Source organism: Lasiosphaeria miniovina (assembly GCF_030549165.1).
Source record: "Lasiosphaeria miniovina strain SMH2392-1A chromosome Unknown B0T26scaffold_2, whole genome shotgun sequence".
Taxonomy (NCBI): Eukaryota; Fungi; Ascomycota; class Sordariomycetes; order Sordariales; family Lasiosphaeriaceae; genus Lasiosphaeria; species Lasiosphaeria miniovina.
In genome coordinates, this window is record NW_026848221.1 from 5,709,912 (window position 1) to 5,728,128 (window position 18,217).

An 18,217-nucleotide genomic window follows, 5' to 3' on the forward strand; every position below is an offset into this window, starting at 1 on the left:
ACAAGTCAACACGGCAAAGTACCTACTTTACCTCCCTAGGTACCTTCACCACAGAAACATCAACATCGAAGACCGAATCCGACTGGCAAGAAGAGCCGCATCGACAGATATTAAACAAAAATGCGCATCCTCCCCACGCCGCTATGGCTGCTCGTGGTGGCCCAGGTCGACGCCCTGCAGGCACAACAGACACAACAGCAGCAGCTCCTCCCGACAGCCGTGAGGAAAATGCCGCCCGATCAGGGCGAAAAGTTCTACCACGAGTACTGCGCCTTCCCCGAAGCACACCAACACGTCTTTGCCCCGGCGGCAGCACCGCCGCTCATACGGTTGGCGCGAGCAGCGCCAGCCGTGGCAGCGCGCAGCGCGTTTGACGACGACGACGCGCGGCGCCAGGCAGCCAACGCCTCGGCACAGGTCGCGTACCGGCCGCCGTTTGCGCCGCACAGCAGCAGTCAGGGACAAGAGAGGATACCAGGTGGCAGCAGGTGGGCCGAGGTCGCGGCGCTGGCCAGGCTGCAGCAGCGCGACTGGTCGTGTCCGACGGGCACGAGTAGCTGCGCGGCCATCGGCTTCCCAAACAGCTGCTGCAGCGCCGGCGAGCGGTGCATGCAGGTGGCCGACACGGGGCTGGGCAGCGTGGGCTGCTGCCCGGCCGGCGCCACGTGCAGCGGCAGCGTGTCCAAGTGCGCCCAAGGCAGCACCGCCTGCGCGTCCGAGATTGGCGGCGGCTGCTGCATCCCGGGCTTCGTGTGCGAGGGCGTGGGCTGTGAGTTTTTTTTTTTTTTTTTTTTCCCTCTCTTGGATGCAGTCCAGGGGGTGTAGAAGCAAGATAGGGGAGAGATGCTAACTGACCTGCACAGGCGTCCAACCCGCACCGTCTCCATCGCCCTCCTCGTCTCCTCCACCAGCTGGACCCACGACCATTACCAGCACGTCGACGAGCATCATCTCGGCACCCACGCCCTCCACCGTGGTCGTGACCGTCGTCATCACACGCACGCCGTCGACGGCGCCGCCGGCCACGAGCACCACAACACAAACCGTCTCTGCATCACCATCCTCGTCACCGTTCTCATCACAGTCCTCGTCCGACTCCTCCGGCGCCGGCGCCCCATACCGCCCGACGTCTTCACCCAGCGACGGCAGCACCGACACCAACACGTTCTGCCCTACGGGCTTCTACCCGTGCCTGGCGTCGGCCGGCGGCGGCTGCTGCCAGACGGGCCGCGACTGCCACACCACCAGCTGCCCGCCCGTGGCTCTGACCACCATCGTCAACGGCGGCGGCGTCACCGTCGTCGTGCCCGCCAACGCTGATGCCACTGCAACTGCCGCGGCAAAGTGCGCCGACGGCTGGTTCCTGTGTGGCGCCGACGCCGGCCCCGTCGCCGGCTGCTGTCCCTCGGGCTACGGCTGCGGCACCGCCAGCTGCTCGTCTGTGGCTGGAACTGCTGACGCTGCGGGCACCGCGTCTGTCGCCAAGGCGCTGCCCGGGAGTAATTCTGCGCCATCTGCTGCTGTTGCGGGGGCAGGAGGGCGGGCGCTGGCTGTTGTTGTTGCGATGCTGGCGGCTGGCGGGCTGGTAGCGGTGCCTTTTTGATGGGTCAACGCCTCAGCTGTTTGTTAATGTCTTCTCTCTTCTCTCGAGCATGGAACGGAGCATTCGGGGCTGGGTTTTTCTTTGGAGGCGTGTCTATTTTCACCACGATAAACCTTTTATCGTAGATTTGCGCATATTTCGTGTCCCTGCGCTTTCATTTCATTGCTAGCATTTCATTGCCCGGAGTATTTGTCGAGTTGAAACTAGAGTCTCTCCTGTTCACGGTCTGGTCTGGCATAGGACATCGATCGACCTCATCAGGGGTCTCGTCTCTTTTCTGTGATCTTTTTTGCCAACTTGACAGGGGTCGATTTTCTGGGAGATATGCACCACATCTTACATTTACGTAGGTATTTCTTTTTTCTCTTCCCAGGTTGGATCAGATGCAAGCGCCTTTTCCGTAGGGCGGCATTGGTCTTGATTTTCACCGCTCCGAGACGAGAACCGACTCCGACGAAATTTTTGCCACTGTCGTCAAACTACAAGGTAGAGAATGCTCCTGGCAAGTCGGCAAAAAGAGTCACAGGACAGATCAGAACATAAGCAATAATCGAGAGCGTGTGCAAATTGAAATGAACTTCCACTTCCCGTACGGACAAATGTGTTATACATACATTGCGATATCGCTACATCTCATTCTCCTTCACTCATCATCGTTCTCGCAGTCCTCCTCATCGCTCTCGCTGTCCTCCTCATCGTTCTCGCTGTCCTCCTCATCGCTCTCGCAGTCCTCCTCATCGTTCTCGCAGTCCTCCTCATCGCTCTTGCTGTCCTCGCCCTCTAGGCCTCTCTCCGCACGAGCGATAGCTTCATCCACCGCCAAATGAACACGACGAGCTGCTTCAGCGCTCTCGTCATCGTTGAGTATCAATGGCGAATCAAAGCCGTGATCTACAATCCACGATTCCACCACGCGCATTTCTGCTGTTCCAAAATAGGTAGCCAGAGCAAGCAGCATGCTCTGGCGCATGTAGTTGCCTGGGGTTGGGAAAGGCCTTTGCTGGTAGTACCGAGCCCAAACATCCTGCCATCTCTGACGTTTGACATCTTTGATGCGGATCAGTGCCATGATGAAATGGAAATACATGAACCGGGAGACAGGCCGCTTATCGTTGCGGAATTGCAGCTCCTTTCCATCCAAGTCTCCACCAAGGTCTTTGGGTCCAATATAAGATATGTTTCGAATGTCAGAGGAGATGACATCGACTTTCCAGCGCGTGATGGGGTTTTCCGTTGCATCAACCGGTACGATGAGAAGATGGTAGCTGTCAAACCACTTCTCAATCTGGCCTAATAAAAGAAGGGCGTTTCCGGCCCGTCGGAGCGATGGTGCTCGGCTGCCGAACAAAATCTCACCGAGCTCGTCGCTGTCGAGAAAGAACGGTACGACATGCGCAGCTTTGACTAGATTCGTATTCCACCAAGAGCCCGTGACGTGGCACCAAACCAGGCCGCAGCGTATCTTACTCTTAGGACCACCTTCCTTGCCCGTGCCGCCAAGTACCTTACCCCCGATCTCGCCATCGTAGTACCGCAGCGCGTCAGAGCGAAAGGAAGAGGGCCGTTTCTCAGTCTTGCTAACGCCATCGCACTTTTTGTACAGTGCCAAGAGACACGCAGAGATGCTACCACCACGTGGATCCAGCAACCGTACAACACCAGGATCGTCAAAACGTGCCTTCTTCAGCTACTGTTTCCACAAATAATCACCAGTAGAGAGGTATCGGTGGTCGGTGTCTCGAAGTCGTTTCGCTGCTATGTGGGGTTGGATTAGGTTGGCATCTCGTTCTTCGATAATGACCTGTCGCTCTAGCTGAAGCTCGTCCTTTTTCTTCAAGGCTAGCTCAACCCCCAACGACGCAAGCTCAAGGCCGGATCTCACATCGGGCTCGTATCGCTCTTCATCTGGGTCGAGGTCGGGCTCTACCTTGCGAGAGAGGTCGTCAAAGGCCTTTTGTAGCTCGTGAGAAACGCTTCGTGCTTTCTCATAGTTGTCTCTCGCTCTCGACAGTGACAGTGACGGTGGCAGGATAGCTGCTGACGGTGGGCTGTGCTTCGGCGAATCGTCCTTGTTTTGCGGTGTTGATAAAGCAAAGGCGCCGAAGCTACTAATGCAAAAAGCGGCTAGTCTACACAAGTTGTTAGTCATCGGCGGGACTAGGTTCTTAGGCAGCAGCACTTACGAAGGAAAACCGAAGTCTGAGTAATTGGTACCGAAGCTACCAAAAGCAACCGAAGATGGAAATCGACGGTGTTGAAGATGCAAAGGCGCCGTAGCTACCAATGCGATCAAGCGGCTGGTCTGCACAAGTTATTAGCCATGGGCGGGACTGGGTTCTTGGGCAGCAGCACTTACGAAGGGAGACCGTGATGGATGCCGAAGGAACTAATACAACGAAGAGAGTGGGTGGGCAAGGGGAAAGAAAAAAGCCTTAAAATATTACGAGTGAAAAGAATAAAGTAAAGGCGAGTGGAAAGAAATGGAAGAAAAAAAATCTTGGCGAAGCATAATTAACAACCCCACAATCTCTACCTTACTGGCAAAGGAAAGTACGGGGGGAGGGCCAACGACGAAGATCTTGCCGCAAGCAAGCTTTCCCCGGTAATATCAAGTAATTTGTGTTTAAAGCTATCAGCGCTACCAGAAAAAGACAACGAGACAGGCGTATAACCCCGCTTCCATATTTTCCCCCTCCGCAGTCCTTTTTTCTTTTCTTCTTAGGCATGGAGTCTCAAGACAATTTTCCGGCTTCTTGAAAGCGGAAACTCTACACCTTACATGGCACTAAATCCTGCGGAAGAGAACCCCTCAAAAAACTCGGCCCATCCGGTAAATTAGGGCAGTGATGCCGTCATTGTAAACATCGGTCCCACCAGATGTCGTTTTGTTTCATGTCTTGAAATAATGCCTGACATTGTTATTATCTCTAAAGTCATATTGTATAGTAGATGGATCGTCGATGTACAGTAAAAACCCGGGAACCGCTTCTGGGCTGGCTGCCCTGCCCTGCCCTGCCCTGCCCTGCCCTATTTGCAGCTGCAGCGCTAGGAGGCCAACTTTGCTATAAGTATACCGTACCTGCCATAGGTCCTTTCCCCGGGGAGATGTGTGTGTGCGTGGTCTTGCAGACGTCATCCTGACCCTGCGTCTCCTGCACGGCGACGGCGCAGGATTCCGGAACTTTGTTGTTTTTTCTCTATGCAAGTCACCCACTCACTACTAGTGGCCGCCTGCCCCTTTTCTTTTGTTCATTCGGGCCGGCGTTGGTTGGGGAACAGGACGGGGGCGAGTGTATACCCTAAAGGTAAATCTTGGGCTTCGAGGCCCTTGTAGCCTCTGGTAAGGTGGCTTGATGTGTGAGTGACTACGTGTGTAGCAAGGTAAACAGAAGTCTCCGTCTCTTTATTTCCAGATTATGCTTTTTTATACTATCGTGTCTGAGAGCGCGAGAAGCAGATTATTTCATCGGGAGAAGATGGTGCTTGACAACTGCCTACAGCAGGGCAACTCCAATCTGGCTCCGTTATCGGTGCGGGCGGCCTTTTCCCTCTTCCCCCAATCCATCCGTCCCTCCATGGCGCCATCCATCCCACCGTGAGGCCGTCGCAAGGCAGTTGGAGCATGTCAGGTCGTAGCAGGCGATAAAGGCATCGTCTTACATGAAGAAAGATTAGGAATGATCATAGGGAGACGCCCGTCTAAACAATAAAACCCAAATAAACAACAACAACCCCTTTCCACCTCCCTCCCCACCCAGAAAATGTCCGACCCATCCACAGCACCACCGCTCACACGGGCATCAGTCGAGGCGGCGCACCGGCTGATCGCGGGACATGTGCACGAGACGCCGGTGGTGACGAGCTCGACACTATCGCGGCTAGCATCAACACAACGCACGCCTCAGGACCTGGCCGGCACGCCGTGGGCCGGCCGCGCGCCGGCCGCGCCCGTGCTGCGCCTGTACTTCAAGTGCGAGAACCTGCAGCGCGTCGGCGCGTTCAAGGCGCGCGGCGCGTTCCACGCCCTCGAGCGGCTCAAGCTGGACCCCGCGTGGGACCCGGCCAGGGGCGTCGTCACGCACAGCTCGGGTGTGTGTGTTCTTCGATCTGGGTGTTGTTGTGGTGTGTCGTGTATTTGTGCTGATGTATACCTATGAAGGCAATCATGCGCAGGCCCTGGCGCTCGCAGCGCGGTACGTTGATCCCCCTTCGCATCCCCCGTTTTAGGGTGGTCCCCGGGTCCGTGTTCACCGGAGGACGAGTGGCTTTGATAGGCAAAACGCTGCTCGCCCGGGGGGGAAGATACCTACCTGCCTGCCTACCTGCCTACCTACCTACCTACCTATACAAGCAAAGAGATCTGACGGCAAAACACAGCTCCAACGGCATCCCGGCGCACATCGTGATGCCGAGCATCTCGGCGCCGGCCAAGATCGCCGCCACGGCGGGCTACGGCGCCAACATCATCTTCAGCGGCAGCACGAGCGTCGAGCGCGAGGCCGTGACGGCGCGCGTCGTGGCCGAGACGGGCGCGCGGCTGGTGCCGCCGTACGACCGTGAGTTGTGTCCTTCTCCACTGCCGTATCCTTCCGTCATACACGTGTACCGTTTGTTTATATTCATCTGTTACTCCCCCATTTCCACCCCCCTTTATATCTCCCCCCTCACCTTCGCCATCCACCACCCCCCCTCCTCATTATTAACAAAAAAAACCAGACCCAGACATAATCCTCGGCCAAGGCACCGCAGGCCTGGAACTCCTCTCGCAAGCCACATCACTCATCCCCTCCCCCCATAAAACCCTCAACGCAATAATCACACCGCTCGGCGGCGGGGGCCTACTCTCCGGCGTCGCGCTGGCATGCAGCACGACGTCGACGCACGTGTTCGGGGCGGAGCCTTCTTACGAGGGCGCCGACGACGGGCGGCGGGGGTACTACGCTTCTCCGTTTCCCTCGCGGGTCGAGGCCGTGTCGTCGCTGACGGTGGCCGACGGGCTGCGGACGCCCGTGGGGCGGATCCCCTTCTCCGTCATCACGGGGCCGCGGCCGGGTGCTGCTGCTGTGGACACGGAAGCAGCGCAGGCATCCAAGGAACAAGTAGGTCACGGTGGAGCAGGTCAAGGAGCCAACCCGTTCGGGCGCATGGTGGCGGGCATCTACAACGTGAGCGAGGACGAGATCGGCGCGGCGCTGCGGCTGGTGTACGAGCGCATGAAGCTAGTTGTGGAGCCGAGCGCCGTGGTCGGGCTGGCCGTGGCGCTGTATAACGAGGACTTCCGGGCCATGGTGGAGCGCGAGGCCGGGGCCGACGGCTGGGATCTGGGGCTCATCTTTAGTGGAGGCAACGTGAACCTCGACTCGCTGGGGAGGCTGTTCGGGAAGACCCAGCAGGCGTCAGGGACCTAAGCCTGGGGAGAGGAGAGAGACAGGCAGGACAGAAACACACTTGGACAGCCACGTGTTCCAAAAAACCTCCAATTCACGACATTCTGAATATATATACACGTTTCCACAGACCGCTCAAGTCCGGAATTAAGAATCGACAAAGCTGTTTTTAGGTTTCCGTTTTCCCCGGGTATCCCGTCCCAGTACTAGTAGCCAGAGTGCGCCGCCTGCAAAGGAGAAGGCGGCACGACCTGCCGTTTACCAGGCCTCGACCTTGCCGGGAGTATCAAATTTGTTGCCCGAACAAGATCACCATCACGCTTCCCACACACACACCAGTTTACTTCTGGTTCTCGGGGCGCAGAGAGCTAGACACAGTCAGTTCGTGCCGTCCGTGGAACAAGCAGAGAAAAAACTCACCGAACAGCCTTTCCGGCTCTCCAGATCTCCAAGCCGCGGATCTCGGCCATCTCGGCCTCGTACTTCTCACGGTAGTCGGGTTGCGAGTTGTACTCGAGCGAGCGTCTGGTCTCGTCGCCGTTCTTGACCGAGTCGTACAGCGAGTTGAAGACAGGCTTGAGGGCGTCCTTGAACTTGGGGGTCCAGTCAATGGCGCCGCGGCGGGCGGTGGTCGAGCAGGCCTCGAACATCCAGTCCATGCCGTTGGCGCCAATGAGGGGGTACAGCGACTGGGTGGCCTCCTCGACGGTCTCGTTGAAGGCCTCGCTGGGGCTGTGGCCGCGCTCGCGCAGCACCTCGTACTGGGCGAGGAACATGCCGTGGATGCCTCCCATGAGGCAGCCGCGCTCACCGTACAAGTCGGAGATGACCTCCTTCTCGAACGTCGTCTTGTACAGGTAACCGCTGCCAATGGCAACACCCAGAGCGACGGCCTTCTCCTCGGCCTTGCCGGTCACGTCCTGGTAGACGGCAAACGACGAATTGATGCCGCGTCCCTCGCGGAACAGCGAGCGCACGGTGCGGCCCGAACCCTTGGGGGCGACCAGGATCACGTCAATGTCAGTAGGGACATCGACCTTGGTCAGGTCCTTGAAGACGGGGGAGAAGCCGTGCGAGAAGTACAGCGTCTTGAGACGGGGGTCTGGTTAGCGTCGAAGGTGAAGGGTGGGAGGAACAAGCCGACGTACCTTGCCCTTGGTGAGCTGGGGCTTGATGGCGGGCCATGTCTCGCTCTGGGCGGCATCGCTGAGCAGGTTCATGACGATGGTACCCCGAGAGATGGCCTCGTCGACATCGAAGAGGTTCTTGCCGGCGACCCAACCATCCTGCTCGGCATCCGTCCACGACTTGCCGTTCTTCCGCACGCCGATGATGACGTTGAGGCCGTTGTCACGGAGATTGAGGCCCTGGCCGTGTCCCTGGGAGCCGTAGCCGATAAGGGCGAAGGTGTCGTTCTTGAAGTATTCCTGGGAGGGGGTTAGCTGTGCTGATCTCTGTGAGGTGCTTGTCCCAGCCTTTGACCGTGCACGGGGCAGCTTCTTCCTTGCTGGAGGCAGCTAGGTAGATGCTGACCACAGGCTTGGAGCTTGGAGCTGGGGTTTGTTGGGAACATGACTCACCAAGAGCTTCTCCTTGGGCCAGTCGGCACGCTCTGCAAGACAACACCAAGATATCCGTCAGCCTCTGGCAAGATTTGCGGTCCAAGCATCGAGACTCAATTGAGCCTAGCCCGGCTCAGTTCTGCTCACCGTAGACATCCTCCTTGTGGCCGGCAAAGTCCATGGTCTTAACACCACGAACCTGCTGGCGGGTGGGACCGGCAGCAGCAGTGCGGGAGACGGCGACGGCAGAGGCCCGCGCAGCATTGAAGGCCGTCACAAAGGTGCGGCGCTGCACAGCAGGCGACGCCAATTGGCGGCCCAATGGCGAGCGCAGGGCCTTGGAGAAGCTTCGGGAGGCCATTTTGAATGGTGAATTGAGTGGGGATGGTTTGGGAGAAAGCTGGTTGAGGTGGGAATGGGGAGTAAATGGCTTTATGGCTTCACCGTCGGGGGGCTCTTTCCTGGGTCCCAGCACGCACACCACAGTCATCAGAATTTTTTAGTTTTTTCCCTCTGCTGCCACCAAGCTCTCACCGACTTCGGGGCTACGTGCTAGGTGTGGGGCACCCTTGTGGGGGTAAGCTCTGATCTCGGCCTCTGGTTGGCTCCTTCAATCTGGGGTGGGAGCGCCCCGTAGCGACCCAAGTGACTAGCTGTTGGCGAAGGTACCGAGTGCGGGGCTGGCCTACAGTGGGTTGTGTAGGCCTTTCTGGCACTCGGGGACAGCTTCGTCCCACAAGTTCGCGATGGGACCGTTACAAATTACCTCGGATGGGCTTCCTGGCCATCTGAGCTCTAAAGGTCCGATTTCCAGCCATGTTTCCCTGCTGTTGTGAATCTCCATCCGACATCGTCAACAAACGAGAGCGGTTTTGAGTCACCCTTGGCGCCGAGTTTGCTCGCCTGGGTCACGTCATGCCGATAAACTCGACAAACTAGCTAGCACCTGGACAAACGATTTATGAAACGTTTCTGATTTTGGATTCTAGACCCCGTTTGCGGTCTACTGTCCGACCGAATGCGCAGCGCCTCTTTGAAAGGGCACGGGGGACAATCGGGTTGCCGTGACCCGGAACGGGGAATATATCGGCAAGCAGACAGACCGTGAACACTTTCACAGCCTCCCGCCCATTTGGAGGTAGATGCAGAGATGTTGGCCATGTGGCCTGAAAACGGGAGTAAAAGTAACTCATCCGGAGGATGCCGTGAATTTGAAGGGAATAAATGAATAAAAATGTAAAAAAGCAACCCATGTTCGTTATGTGATCGTGATCGTGATCGTAAACGCCGCAAGATGCTCGCATCTATGCCGTCTCCCATGCCGCGTCTTTCTTCCCTCACTTGCTCTCCACCGGGCGGTGTATATCTCGTCTTCTGCGCCGTCCGCTGCTCTATGTCGGTTGCAGTTCAGCAACCCCTGCCCCTCTCCCCCTTCCTCTCCCCCATCCGTCACCTGCGTTGTCTCAGTGATGACCTCGGCGCAAGCCTCTCACTAGATCATGACCTTTTCAAAAGCCTCTCCCTTCACAGTGTACCCGTTCATGGCGGCCCGCACGTTCCTCTTGAAGATTTCCCTGTTCTGCCGCAGGTCCTCGGCGGCCTCCTTGTTGAGCGGGTCGCTGGCGTTAGGCTCGAGGAACAGGAACTGCAGGCCGACGATGACGGCGTTGAGGTTGAGGACGGGCTTCCAGTCCTCGCGCAGGATGTTGAGGCAGACCTTGCCCTCGAGGTCGATGTTGGGGTGGTAGATCTTCTCGCGGCACTGCACCTTGGGCGGCTCGTGCGGGAAGTTGGGCGTGATGTTGAACGTGAAGCTGAACCGCCCGCCGTAGTACATGCCCTCGTCCGGCTCGATGTACAGGATGAAACTCAGGATATCGTCGGGGTCCGGGAACTCGGTTGTCATGGTGGTGCCTAGCGAGAGCTCTGAGAGGTCTGGCGAGAGGGGGGAGTGGCCGTCGTCAGCAGGCGGTTACCAAGTCTCCCGAGTCGCATGACCCGAGGCACCAGAGGAACCTGGAGGGACTCGATCCTCTCGGGCGCCGAAGGGAGAGGGGGGGACAAGACGCAAACGTACCCTTTTGCACCCGTAATTGCGCTGCCGTGACCTTCTTCTTCTTGCCGCCTGCCGCGCCCTCGGCATTCTCAGCCTTTTGTTGCTCCTTTTTCTGCAGAGTCGATTAGCAACGACAAAAAACCGACAGAAAGGACGCGCCCTAGGCTGGGTATTGCGCGCGCGCGCGCGCGTGACCGCCGCGCCGCGCTACCGCCTTTCTCGGAGCTGGGGGAAACACCGTACCATGGACCATATCTTCAACATGGTGGCGGTTGACCAGCCTCGAAGGCAACAAAAGCAGTATGCGGAGGGAGATGAGTCGACGAGTTTCGCTGGTTTGCGATTCGCAAAAACCAAGGAGGGGCTTGCCTGCCTGGGCGAGGTGGGTAGGGGAGAGGCAGGGGTGGGTGAAATCCGGGGCACGGTCCGTCCGTCTATCTTGGAGATTTCTTTCTCCAAGGCAACCTGACAACAAACCAGGTGGTAAATCGGCGTTTTTTTTTAAAGGTTAAGGTAGGTAAGTTCCTTGCGGCAGGTGCTGGCTGTTTGAAAAGAATAAAATCAAGAATGTAAAGAGGAATCCGCGTGGCGCGTATCCAGAAGTTTTGCCACCAAAAAGGCCTCCGCCAAGAAGATATATAAGGAATAAAAGTCACTCCGAGGTACTCAATCAAGCGAGGGGCAAGATGGCGGAACTCAACCTGTGGTGCAGGCGAAACAAAGAGCCAGGAATTTTGATTTTCCAGCGCGCCCGAGTTCCAGGTTACCGGTGGTCAGGCGCCTACGGATTGGAGAGGCTAGTTGCCTGATAAGGCGCTGAGCTGACTGAAGGGTGTTAGCGGGGGACTTTCCAAGATTTGAAAGGCCTCAATTCCTAATGGCTTGCCCTTCAACTTTTTTCGCCGAGGGAGGTAATAACTATTAGAACCCCTACCCTAGAATCCTAGAGGTCTATCTCTTCTCTAAAGTACCTTTTAAAGCCCTTTTCTGCCGGTTTATTTGCGATAATCTTCTCCTTATTCACAGGTATCAGGCCAACAAACATTCAAGGATTGGAGTGTGAATAGAGGGGGCCTTACGTATCACCGTACCTTGAAGCAAGCACACAAACCTTACAAATTCTGTGTCCCTTCTTTGAGTCTTGTGCTGTGTGTGAATCCACTCTTGATCGACTCGATGTGTCCTCGAGCTTGGAAATCTGTCTTACCAACGGATGTGTACCCTAGATGCCTCGGTCTGCTCAAGACCACTCAACCGCAACCGCCAACGTCAACATCAATAAGAAACACCTGAAAATATTGAAATGAATGCCTCTGAATTACTAACTTCTAGGCTGCCAGTGAAATAAATAAACAGTAATTGATATATCGAAGCAACGAAACGCCGTGACCGATGCCATGATTGTCTCTTTTTTTTCTCTCTCTCCTCACAAAACCCCCAAATGCCGATTTCTTTTGCCGCCTCGGCCCCTTTGACATGAATGATGCCCGTCATAGAGAAAGAGACAAATGCCAGCGCATTGTAGCTAGTCGTAATAGTGCGAGAAATGGCCGAACTACCTACCTTACCTATGCCATGGGTTGTCGCCCCTTGACTAGTAATTAAAAAAGCAAGAAAACAGCCAACGTGATATACAAGCCGAAATCTGTTCTTGCGAAACTCGCGACGCCGATCTACCTACGCCGCTGAACCAAAAGTACACCCTTCACTCCGACGCTCAGCGCCGCGCGAAGCAGCACATGATTCCAGTCCTTCCGAGGAACCAGAGGAAGCCGATAAACCGAACGAGAGAGAGGGCGGCTGTGGCGTAGAGCAGGAACTTGAAGAACCCGACCGTGCGTGTCGATGAAGTAGTCGACTACACAAATGTCAGCGTCATGCCAATGCCCGGAGGTTAAAGCAGGGGAAAAAGTGCTACTTACAATAGCAACCGAATCAAAGTTGGGGCTGGTGATGACAACAGCCAAGAGGCAGTTGGAGAAGAGCCAAGAGACGACGAGCATGGTTCGGAAGGACTTGTACGAGTCGTCGAGGTCCTTGGGCTCCGGCTTCTGCTCCTCTTTGTAGGGGGCTAGCGCTCGGCGAACCGTCTGCTCGAACTGCTGGTCGATATCTTCCTGCGGCTTCTCGATCTCCTCCACCACGGCTTCATTCTTCTCGCCCTTGCTGACATTGGCCGATGGCAGCGCCTCGGCCTTGTCAGATCCCTTGGTACCCCACGACACATCATGCCAGTTGTTGAAGGCGTACACCATCAAGATGTTGATATACGTGGACATGAGCACCATGTAAAAGGGGAAGGAGTGGAACATGTGCCACGGGTCCAGATACAAGAATGAAGCTAAGAAGTAGAGACCGTAAATGGAAATCAGCGCGACGAGGATGACACCCACAGCACTCGAGTCGCTGAAGAAGGAGTGCAGCGCATCGCCTGCACTGTCAAACTTGAGCTGGTCGCCGACTGGGGTTGAAAAGGCCTTGACGACCAGGTACCCAGAAAGGATCAGGATGTAAGTCTGGATGAGTGAAAAGACGATGAACGAGGTGATGTACGTGTACTTGGACCCCTTTGGCCGATTGCCGAGAGCCAATATGAACTGCAGAATGACGAATGCCAGGTAGAGATAAATGAGCACCGCGTTGAAGATGGGCGTCACGCTATCGCCAAACGGCCAGGCGTGCGTTTCTGCCGTCGTGTTCGAAGCCGTGGTGGGAGTACCGACAATCTGCATGATGACAGAGGTGGTGAGGAAGTAGGAAGCCAGAGAAAACCAGGTGAAGATGACGTTCAGGACGTTGTAGAGGAGCTGAATGTGGAAGAAGAACATGCGGATCAGGTTGTGGCCGCTCTTGTACATGCGCCCAAAGTGCATGAGCGAGTAGATGCTGGCCGCAAAGGATCCGTTGAGCCATCGACGACGCTGGCTGATGAACTCGGGAGCGCCTTCAGGGACATCGGTCTCGCCCTTGGCGGCCTTGATGTAGCTCAAATGCCACTTCTGGCCGGCCTTGGCGACGAGCTCGAAGCAGAGAATACGATCCTCGGCCAAGAACATGTTCTTTTTGAAGATATTCATACCCTCGATGCCCTTCTTGCCCAGGATCTTGGACAGCGTGTGATCACCGTGGAAATACTGCTCCAAAGGCCGGCCCATGATGGCTCGGAAGCGGTATGCCGAAAACGCGCCAGGCAGCACGCTCACGTAACCAAACGAGCTCTCCAGAGGCTTGTCCAAGATGTTGGAGATCTTGTACTCGAAATTCTGGACTGCGACCAGGGGGTTCAGCAGCTTCTTGCCGCCCTGTTGGTTCGACATTAGAATAAATTTAAAAACAGCGATTAGACGTAATAGGAACAATAAACCAAAACAATACGTACTTTTCCGAGCATAGCGTGTATCTCGCCGCAGGCACCGCCGAGGTCCTTGTCGTTGAAGAAGCCTTCCCAGAGGGCAAGGAGAGACCTCGGGCTCGGCTTGGTGCCCGCATCAAGCAGAATACAAACCTCGGGGTTGAGGATGCGCCCAAAGGCGTTGAACAGCCAGCGGTGCGAGTTGATCTTCTTACTGTTGTTCTGCTTCAGGCAAAAGATGAACTGCACCGGCGGCAGCGTCTGCGGACCCTCGTCCACAGGCTGCATAAGCTGCTGGGTAGGAGTGACCGACAGCTGTGTTGTGTACTCGAAGATGTGGGCGACAGTGGGCTTGCCGTCGACATCCTTCTTGACCACACCGTCCTGGTAGATGCCGACGGTGGCCAGCACATCGAGCACGTTCTTGTCTGCCTTCTCGATGCCATCAAACACCAAGCACACGACAATCTTCTGCCACGCAGGGCCTCCCCGGTTCCAGAACTCTGACTTCTTCAGGTTCACTATGTCCCGGATGTTCTGCATAACGCCGTGCAGTGTTCTGGAAAGCAGCACCTTGTCTTCGTTGTAGTAGGTAATTGCGATTAGGAGCTCCGTGTGTCGGTTGTACATGCGGGGGCGCAGGTCGTAGCCGTTCTTCAGGGTGAAGTCGTTGGGGTCGCAGGTCGCAGCTGTGTAGCGCATCTTGAGGAACTCTTCGTTGTTGCCCTCCTGGTTGCGGTACCTGGGCTGGACGGCGTTTCTGATTGCGCTGGGCACGGGGTAGTCGATGCTGAGCACCGATCCCTGGACCAGCTTGACCTTTCTTGTCGCGTAGCGCTTGAGCCCGCCGGACGGTGCCGCATTGGGCTGCTGGCGCTGAATCCAGCTATCATCCGAGTCGACCGTCGACATGCCATACGATGCCGGATCGGGTGTGTACCCGGCCTCGTACTGGTATTGCTGCGCGCCAGCATATTCATTGCTGAGCGGGGGGAGCGGGGGAGGAGTCGAGTCCCTGCCACCGCCAATTCTCGTGGTGGGAGCACCGGGGGTATACGACTCCGTCAAGCTATAGGCCGAGACAGGGCGCACAGGGGGGGTCTGGGTGCCAAGCCGCTCATGATCGTATCCTGTCTGGCTTTGGTGGAGAAGCGAAGATTGTGCCTCCAAGTCGTCATGTTCAAGCTGCGGCGGGTCAAAGTCAGTACCATGGTCTCTCCCTCTACCAAACAAGCTGTGATCATCAACCCACCTCGTTGTGCGCGTTCAGATCCTGCATCGGGTGACCCTCGTAGCCAGCCTGTCCGCTATAGCCAGTTTGGCCTTCATAGCCATTTCCATGGCCTCGGTACGCCATGGCAGCCAAGCTCTCAATCTAGCAGGGCGGTCCAGGTAGCAACCAAAAGGTGGTCGTTCTATTGTCCCGCGAAGCACTGGCGTCTGTCGATGGCGGGGGTTTTTTTTTTTTTTCGGATGAGCGGCCGCCTTTGTTGCTCTAGGCCGTTTCGAGTCTGGTCGGGACGTACAGAGGGCAGCCAACTCTAGGCTCACAGCGGAGGACTCTGGACGCCCGCTGCGTCCAGTTGTTACGTGTACGGGATAGGTGCCCGATCAAGTCAACCCAGGGCAGGCGCGATGAAGAGGTAGACCGGGGCTCGATCTAGGGGCCTAAGGTACGGTACGGTAGGGTACGAAAGGTAGCGTGCAAGAGTACCGCAACTGCTATTTCGGTAGGTGGCAGCAAGAGAAAAGGCAAACAGAACGAGCGGGTTTGTTCTGGTGGATCTTTTGCTAGAAACAATGGTGTTTCTCTGCAGATATGGAAGTGGTCCAAAACTTGGTTTCAAGAGCTTAGGAGATGTCCTGGCTGGTATTGGGGTTATGAGGTAGGTAACGTGGATAGAGGGTGTGGCTGAGCGTCCAGGGATGGAAAGCGCTTCTCCACCGGATTCCTAGCCCAGGGATGGCTGCAGCGCGAACACACCTGTGGACACGAGGGGGCTTGGGCGCTCAGAGCCAGTGGGAGGGGAGGGCTGTTGCGCGGCAGCCACCTCTTGGGGCCGCCCGAACAGCCCAACCAAAGATCCAAAAGGGAACCCTCCTACGTCAGTCGGCCACTTGCCGACCCCTGAAGGCGCCAAGATCCTGGAAGAAGTATCCGCGCCGACTTCCATCTGTCTTCCTCAGACGCGTTTCAGCGCCGTGTTTTTCCCCTGGAAGGTGCATTTTCACGGCAGGGCAGATATACAAACGTCGCCGCCTAAAAGAGTTTGCTCCCATGCGGATTACTCATGGCCTCCCATCATCCGTTGTTGCGTTTCTTTCTATAAGTTTAACTTAGCACGCGGTCCGCCCCTTTCAAGCATGCATGCCACGGAGTATAAACTACTGCTGTAGTCGCAGCGCCTTGGGAGCTTGACATCGATCCTGGGGTGACATGGATTGTTCACTTGCCCGCCTTACAAGGCACGTATAAATTTGGATTGCTGAATCCTCTCAACCCATCCGTCTTTCCACCGCCTCATTTGATCTCTTTGCACGTATCCTTCAGCATCTTGAACGTTACATTGCCTTCACCTGGCCGCGGCCGCCCCAGAATACGGTTTGCCGGGCGGTGGCGACCACGAAAATAAGAATAAAAATCAATGTTAAAAGCAAACGAGGCGGAGAATCAGCGGGCGGCGCAGAACGGGAGGCGACACTCCCGGACTCGGCCCTGAGAGCTGCTGCCGCTTGCCGCCTGTCTTTTGGGCCACTATATTCTCGACGGAACCTGAACCCATATTAATCAACTCCTGAAACACGAGCAAGCCCAAACCCCATCCAGATCCGCACGGAGGCTCCTCTCTTGTCGAGAGCCTCTCCAGCTGGCGCCGGCCGTCACCCAATGACTCCCACAAACCGCGCGTACTAAAGCCGAGCATCCCGGCTTTTCAAGATCTGCAGCGACGCGAATTCAAGGGATTTTGTTTTTCAACGCAGAGTGGCGAGAACGTCGAATCAGATCAGACGGCGGTGTGCGACAGCGGATGCTGTGCTTACGCAGTTCGGGCATCGCGTTCTCGTTCCCCAGACAATCGACCTTTCTTTTGCATGGTGGCGGTTTCTCGTAGTCGGCTTGCCACAAGTTGTGATGGCAACCGCCCTGTTAGTGTGAAGATTCGAATCTTGCCATTCCATTGTTGCCCGCGGCGATCAGTTGCAGTCCATCGTCAATTTTTTTTTTCAAGACCCGCAAAGATCTGCGTGGAGTGCCCGGGGAGCGCCAACCAAAAATAGAAGAGGGTCGTTCGGGGCGGCCTTTGTCCCTGAACGTCCCACTTAACGTAAAACTTTGCGCCACTGAGGCGGAGCAACTGCGATTCCACTTCCTGCTCAACACGAATTTCGCCAAATCCGGTGTTTATCCACTCATTGATCGCATTGGTTTCGTTCGCGAACGGAAATTTTAGACTAAGGAGATATCGCATGTTCGGCGGCTTCCGTTCATTAATAGTCGCCATTTTCAATTCGTATATTATCAACGTTACCTCGGTCGAGTCTCAAGTGCCGCTATAGAGCTACTCGATATTTAGTAGCTATAGATACCGAGACGGCTGCTCCGTATTAACAGCGAACAGCTCGCCGATAGCAGTCCGGTTGTTCATGCCTTAGCATGCTTATGCCCATTCCGGCAATCAGCCTCGACCGTGGCCACGGAAGCCTCATCTGTGCACTCCCGGTTCTTCAACCGGGCCCGGCCACGTACCCTCGGACTCTCAAATACGCGTGCCCGAATCCGAGCCTTTGTTTCAACAGTTGCTTGTTTGTTTCGCGAATCCGTCCGATCCTCCGCCGCCAAGATCTTTGCTGGTCCTATAGCCCCCAGCCTAATAAGTGGCTATACAAAAGAGACTGCGGGCGCTCGCCGTCGATGAGCCTCTCTCCATCTTGCTCCCGCCCTCTCCTTCACTCTTCCACAAAGACACTCGGTGTTGATGGAAAAGAAGCTTATTTTTATTCGAGACTAAACCGTCCATTCCTATCCCTCTCGCCAGCGCAGAGGGCTTTCCATGTCAGACTGCAGCCAATGGGAACGACAATAATATCTTGCTTGTCCTATGTCCCCAAACGCGAGGGGGAAGCGGCAGTTGCCAACTTCGACAACCTCTCAAATGTTCCTTCTCGGCAGTGACTAACCTCGGGCTCGACCGCGGGCGGTGTGCCATAGCCAGCTCCTTAGTCTACGATTTCTGCTTACATGTAGGGTTTGTTCTG

General features: G+C 56.1%; 6 protein-coding genes across 6 annotated transcripts; 2 read left to right on the top strand and 4 right to left on the bottom strand.

The window, feature by feature from the left end:
* Nucleotides 1–228: 228 nt before the first annotated feature.
* B0T26DRAFT_738787 (uncharacterized protein) lies at nt 229–1,603 on the top strand (the record flags this gene model as incomplete). The annotated part of the gene is made up of 2 exons (XM_060443631.1): nt 229–769; nt 864–1,603. 2 exons carry the CDS (start codon nt 229–231, stop codon nt 1,601–1,603), a joined length of 1,281 nt encoding a protein of 426 aa, XP_060301301.1.
* A 643-nt stretch (nt 1,604–2,246) lies between these two features.
* B0T26DRAFT_748667 (uncharacterized protein) lies at nt 2,247–3,752 on the bottom strand (the record flags this gene model as incomplete). Its single annotated transcript, XM_060444992.1, has 4 exons — nt 2,247–2,893; nt 2,960–3,007; nt 3,071–3,228; nt 3,295–3,752. 4 exons carry the CDS (start codon nt 3,750–3,752, stop codon nt 2,247–2,249), a joined length of 1,311 nt encoding a protein of 436 aa, XP_060301302.1.
* A 1,133-nt stretch (nt 3,753–4,885) lies between these two features.
* Nucleotides 4,886–7,277, top strand: B0T26DRAFT_768009 (serine racemase). The gene is made up of 4 exons (XM_060446491.1): nt 4,886–5,692; nt 5,763–5,796; nt 5,981–6,159; nt 6,320–7,277. The coding sequence occupies exons 1-4, from the start codon at nt 5,365–5,367 to the stop codon at nt 7,009–7,011; spliced, it is 1,233 nt and encodes a 410-aa protein (XP_060301303.1). The 5' UTR covers nt 4,886–5,364; the 3' UTR covers nt 7,012–7,277.
* Nucleotides 7,278–7,330: 53 nt separating this feature from the next.
* B0T26DRAFT_640196 (ketol-acid reductoisomerase) lies at nt 7,331–8,913 on the bottom strand (the record flags this gene model as incomplete). Its single annotated transcript, XM_060437209.1, has 5 exons — nt 7,331–7,358; nt 7,411–8,078; nt 8,139–8,417; nt 8,571–8,602; nt 8,700–8,913. 5 exons carry the CDS (start codon nt 8,911–8,913, stop codon nt 7,331–7,333), a joined length of 1,221 nt encoding a protein of 406 aa, XP_060301304.1.
* Nucleotides 8,914–10,044: 1,131 nt separating this feature from the next.
* Nucleotides 10,045–10,872, bottom strand: B0T26DRAFT_637718 (putative E2 ubiquitin-conjugating enzyme; the record flags this gene model as incomplete). The annotated part of the gene is made up of 3 exons (XM_060436958.1): nt 10,045–10,487; nt 10,630–10,720; nt 10,852–10,872. 3 exons carry the CDS (start codon nt 10,870–10,872, stop codon nt 10,045–10,047), a joined length of 555 nt encoding a protein of 184 aa, XP_060301305.1.
* A 1,341-nt stretch (nt 10,873–12,213) lies between these two features.
* B0T26DRAFT_172207 (chitin synthase 1) lies at nt 12,214–15,564 on the bottom strand. Its single transcript, XM_060433571.1, has 4 exons — nt 15,213–15,564; nt 13,988–15,145; nt 12,531–13,898; nt 12,214–12,466 (listed from the first exon to the last, which is right to left on the bottom strand). The coding sequence occupies exons 1-4, from the start codon at nt 15,315–15,317 to the stop codon at nt 12,326–12,328; spliced, it is 2,772 nt and encodes a 923-aa protein (XP_060301306.1). The 5' UTR covers nt 15,318–15,564; the 3' UTR covers nt 12,214–12,325.
* Between the last annotated feature and the right edge of the window lie 2,653 nt (nt 15,565–18,217).

Bases quoted from the DNA above. Each gene is read 5' to 3' on its own strand.
- B0T26DRAFT_768009 (XM_060446491.1), top strand. From the start codon at position 5,365: ATGTCCGACCCATCCACAGCACCACCGCTCACACGGGCATCAGTCGAG. The intron at 5,797-5,980 runs GTACGTTGATCC...GGCAAAACACAG, and splicing joins GCCCTGGCGCTCGCAGCGCG to CTCCAACGGCATCCCGGCGC. The intron at 6,160-6,319 runs GTGAGTTGTGTC...AAAAAAAACCAG, and splicing joins GCTGGTGCCGCCGTACGACC to ACCCAGACATAATCCTCGGC.
- B0T26DRAFT_172207 (XM_060433571.1), bottom strand. From the start codon at position 15,317: ATGGCGTACCGAGGCCATGGAAATGGCTATGAAGGCCAAACTGGCTAT. The intron at 13,899-13,987 runs GTACGTATTGTT...GGCGGCAAGAAG, and splicing joins TACACGCTATGCTCGGAAAA to CTGCTGAACCCCCTGGTCGC. The intron at 12,467-12,530 runs GTAAGTAGCACT...ACATTTGTGTAG, and splicing joins ACTTTGATTCGGTTGCTATT to TCGACTACTTCATCGACACG.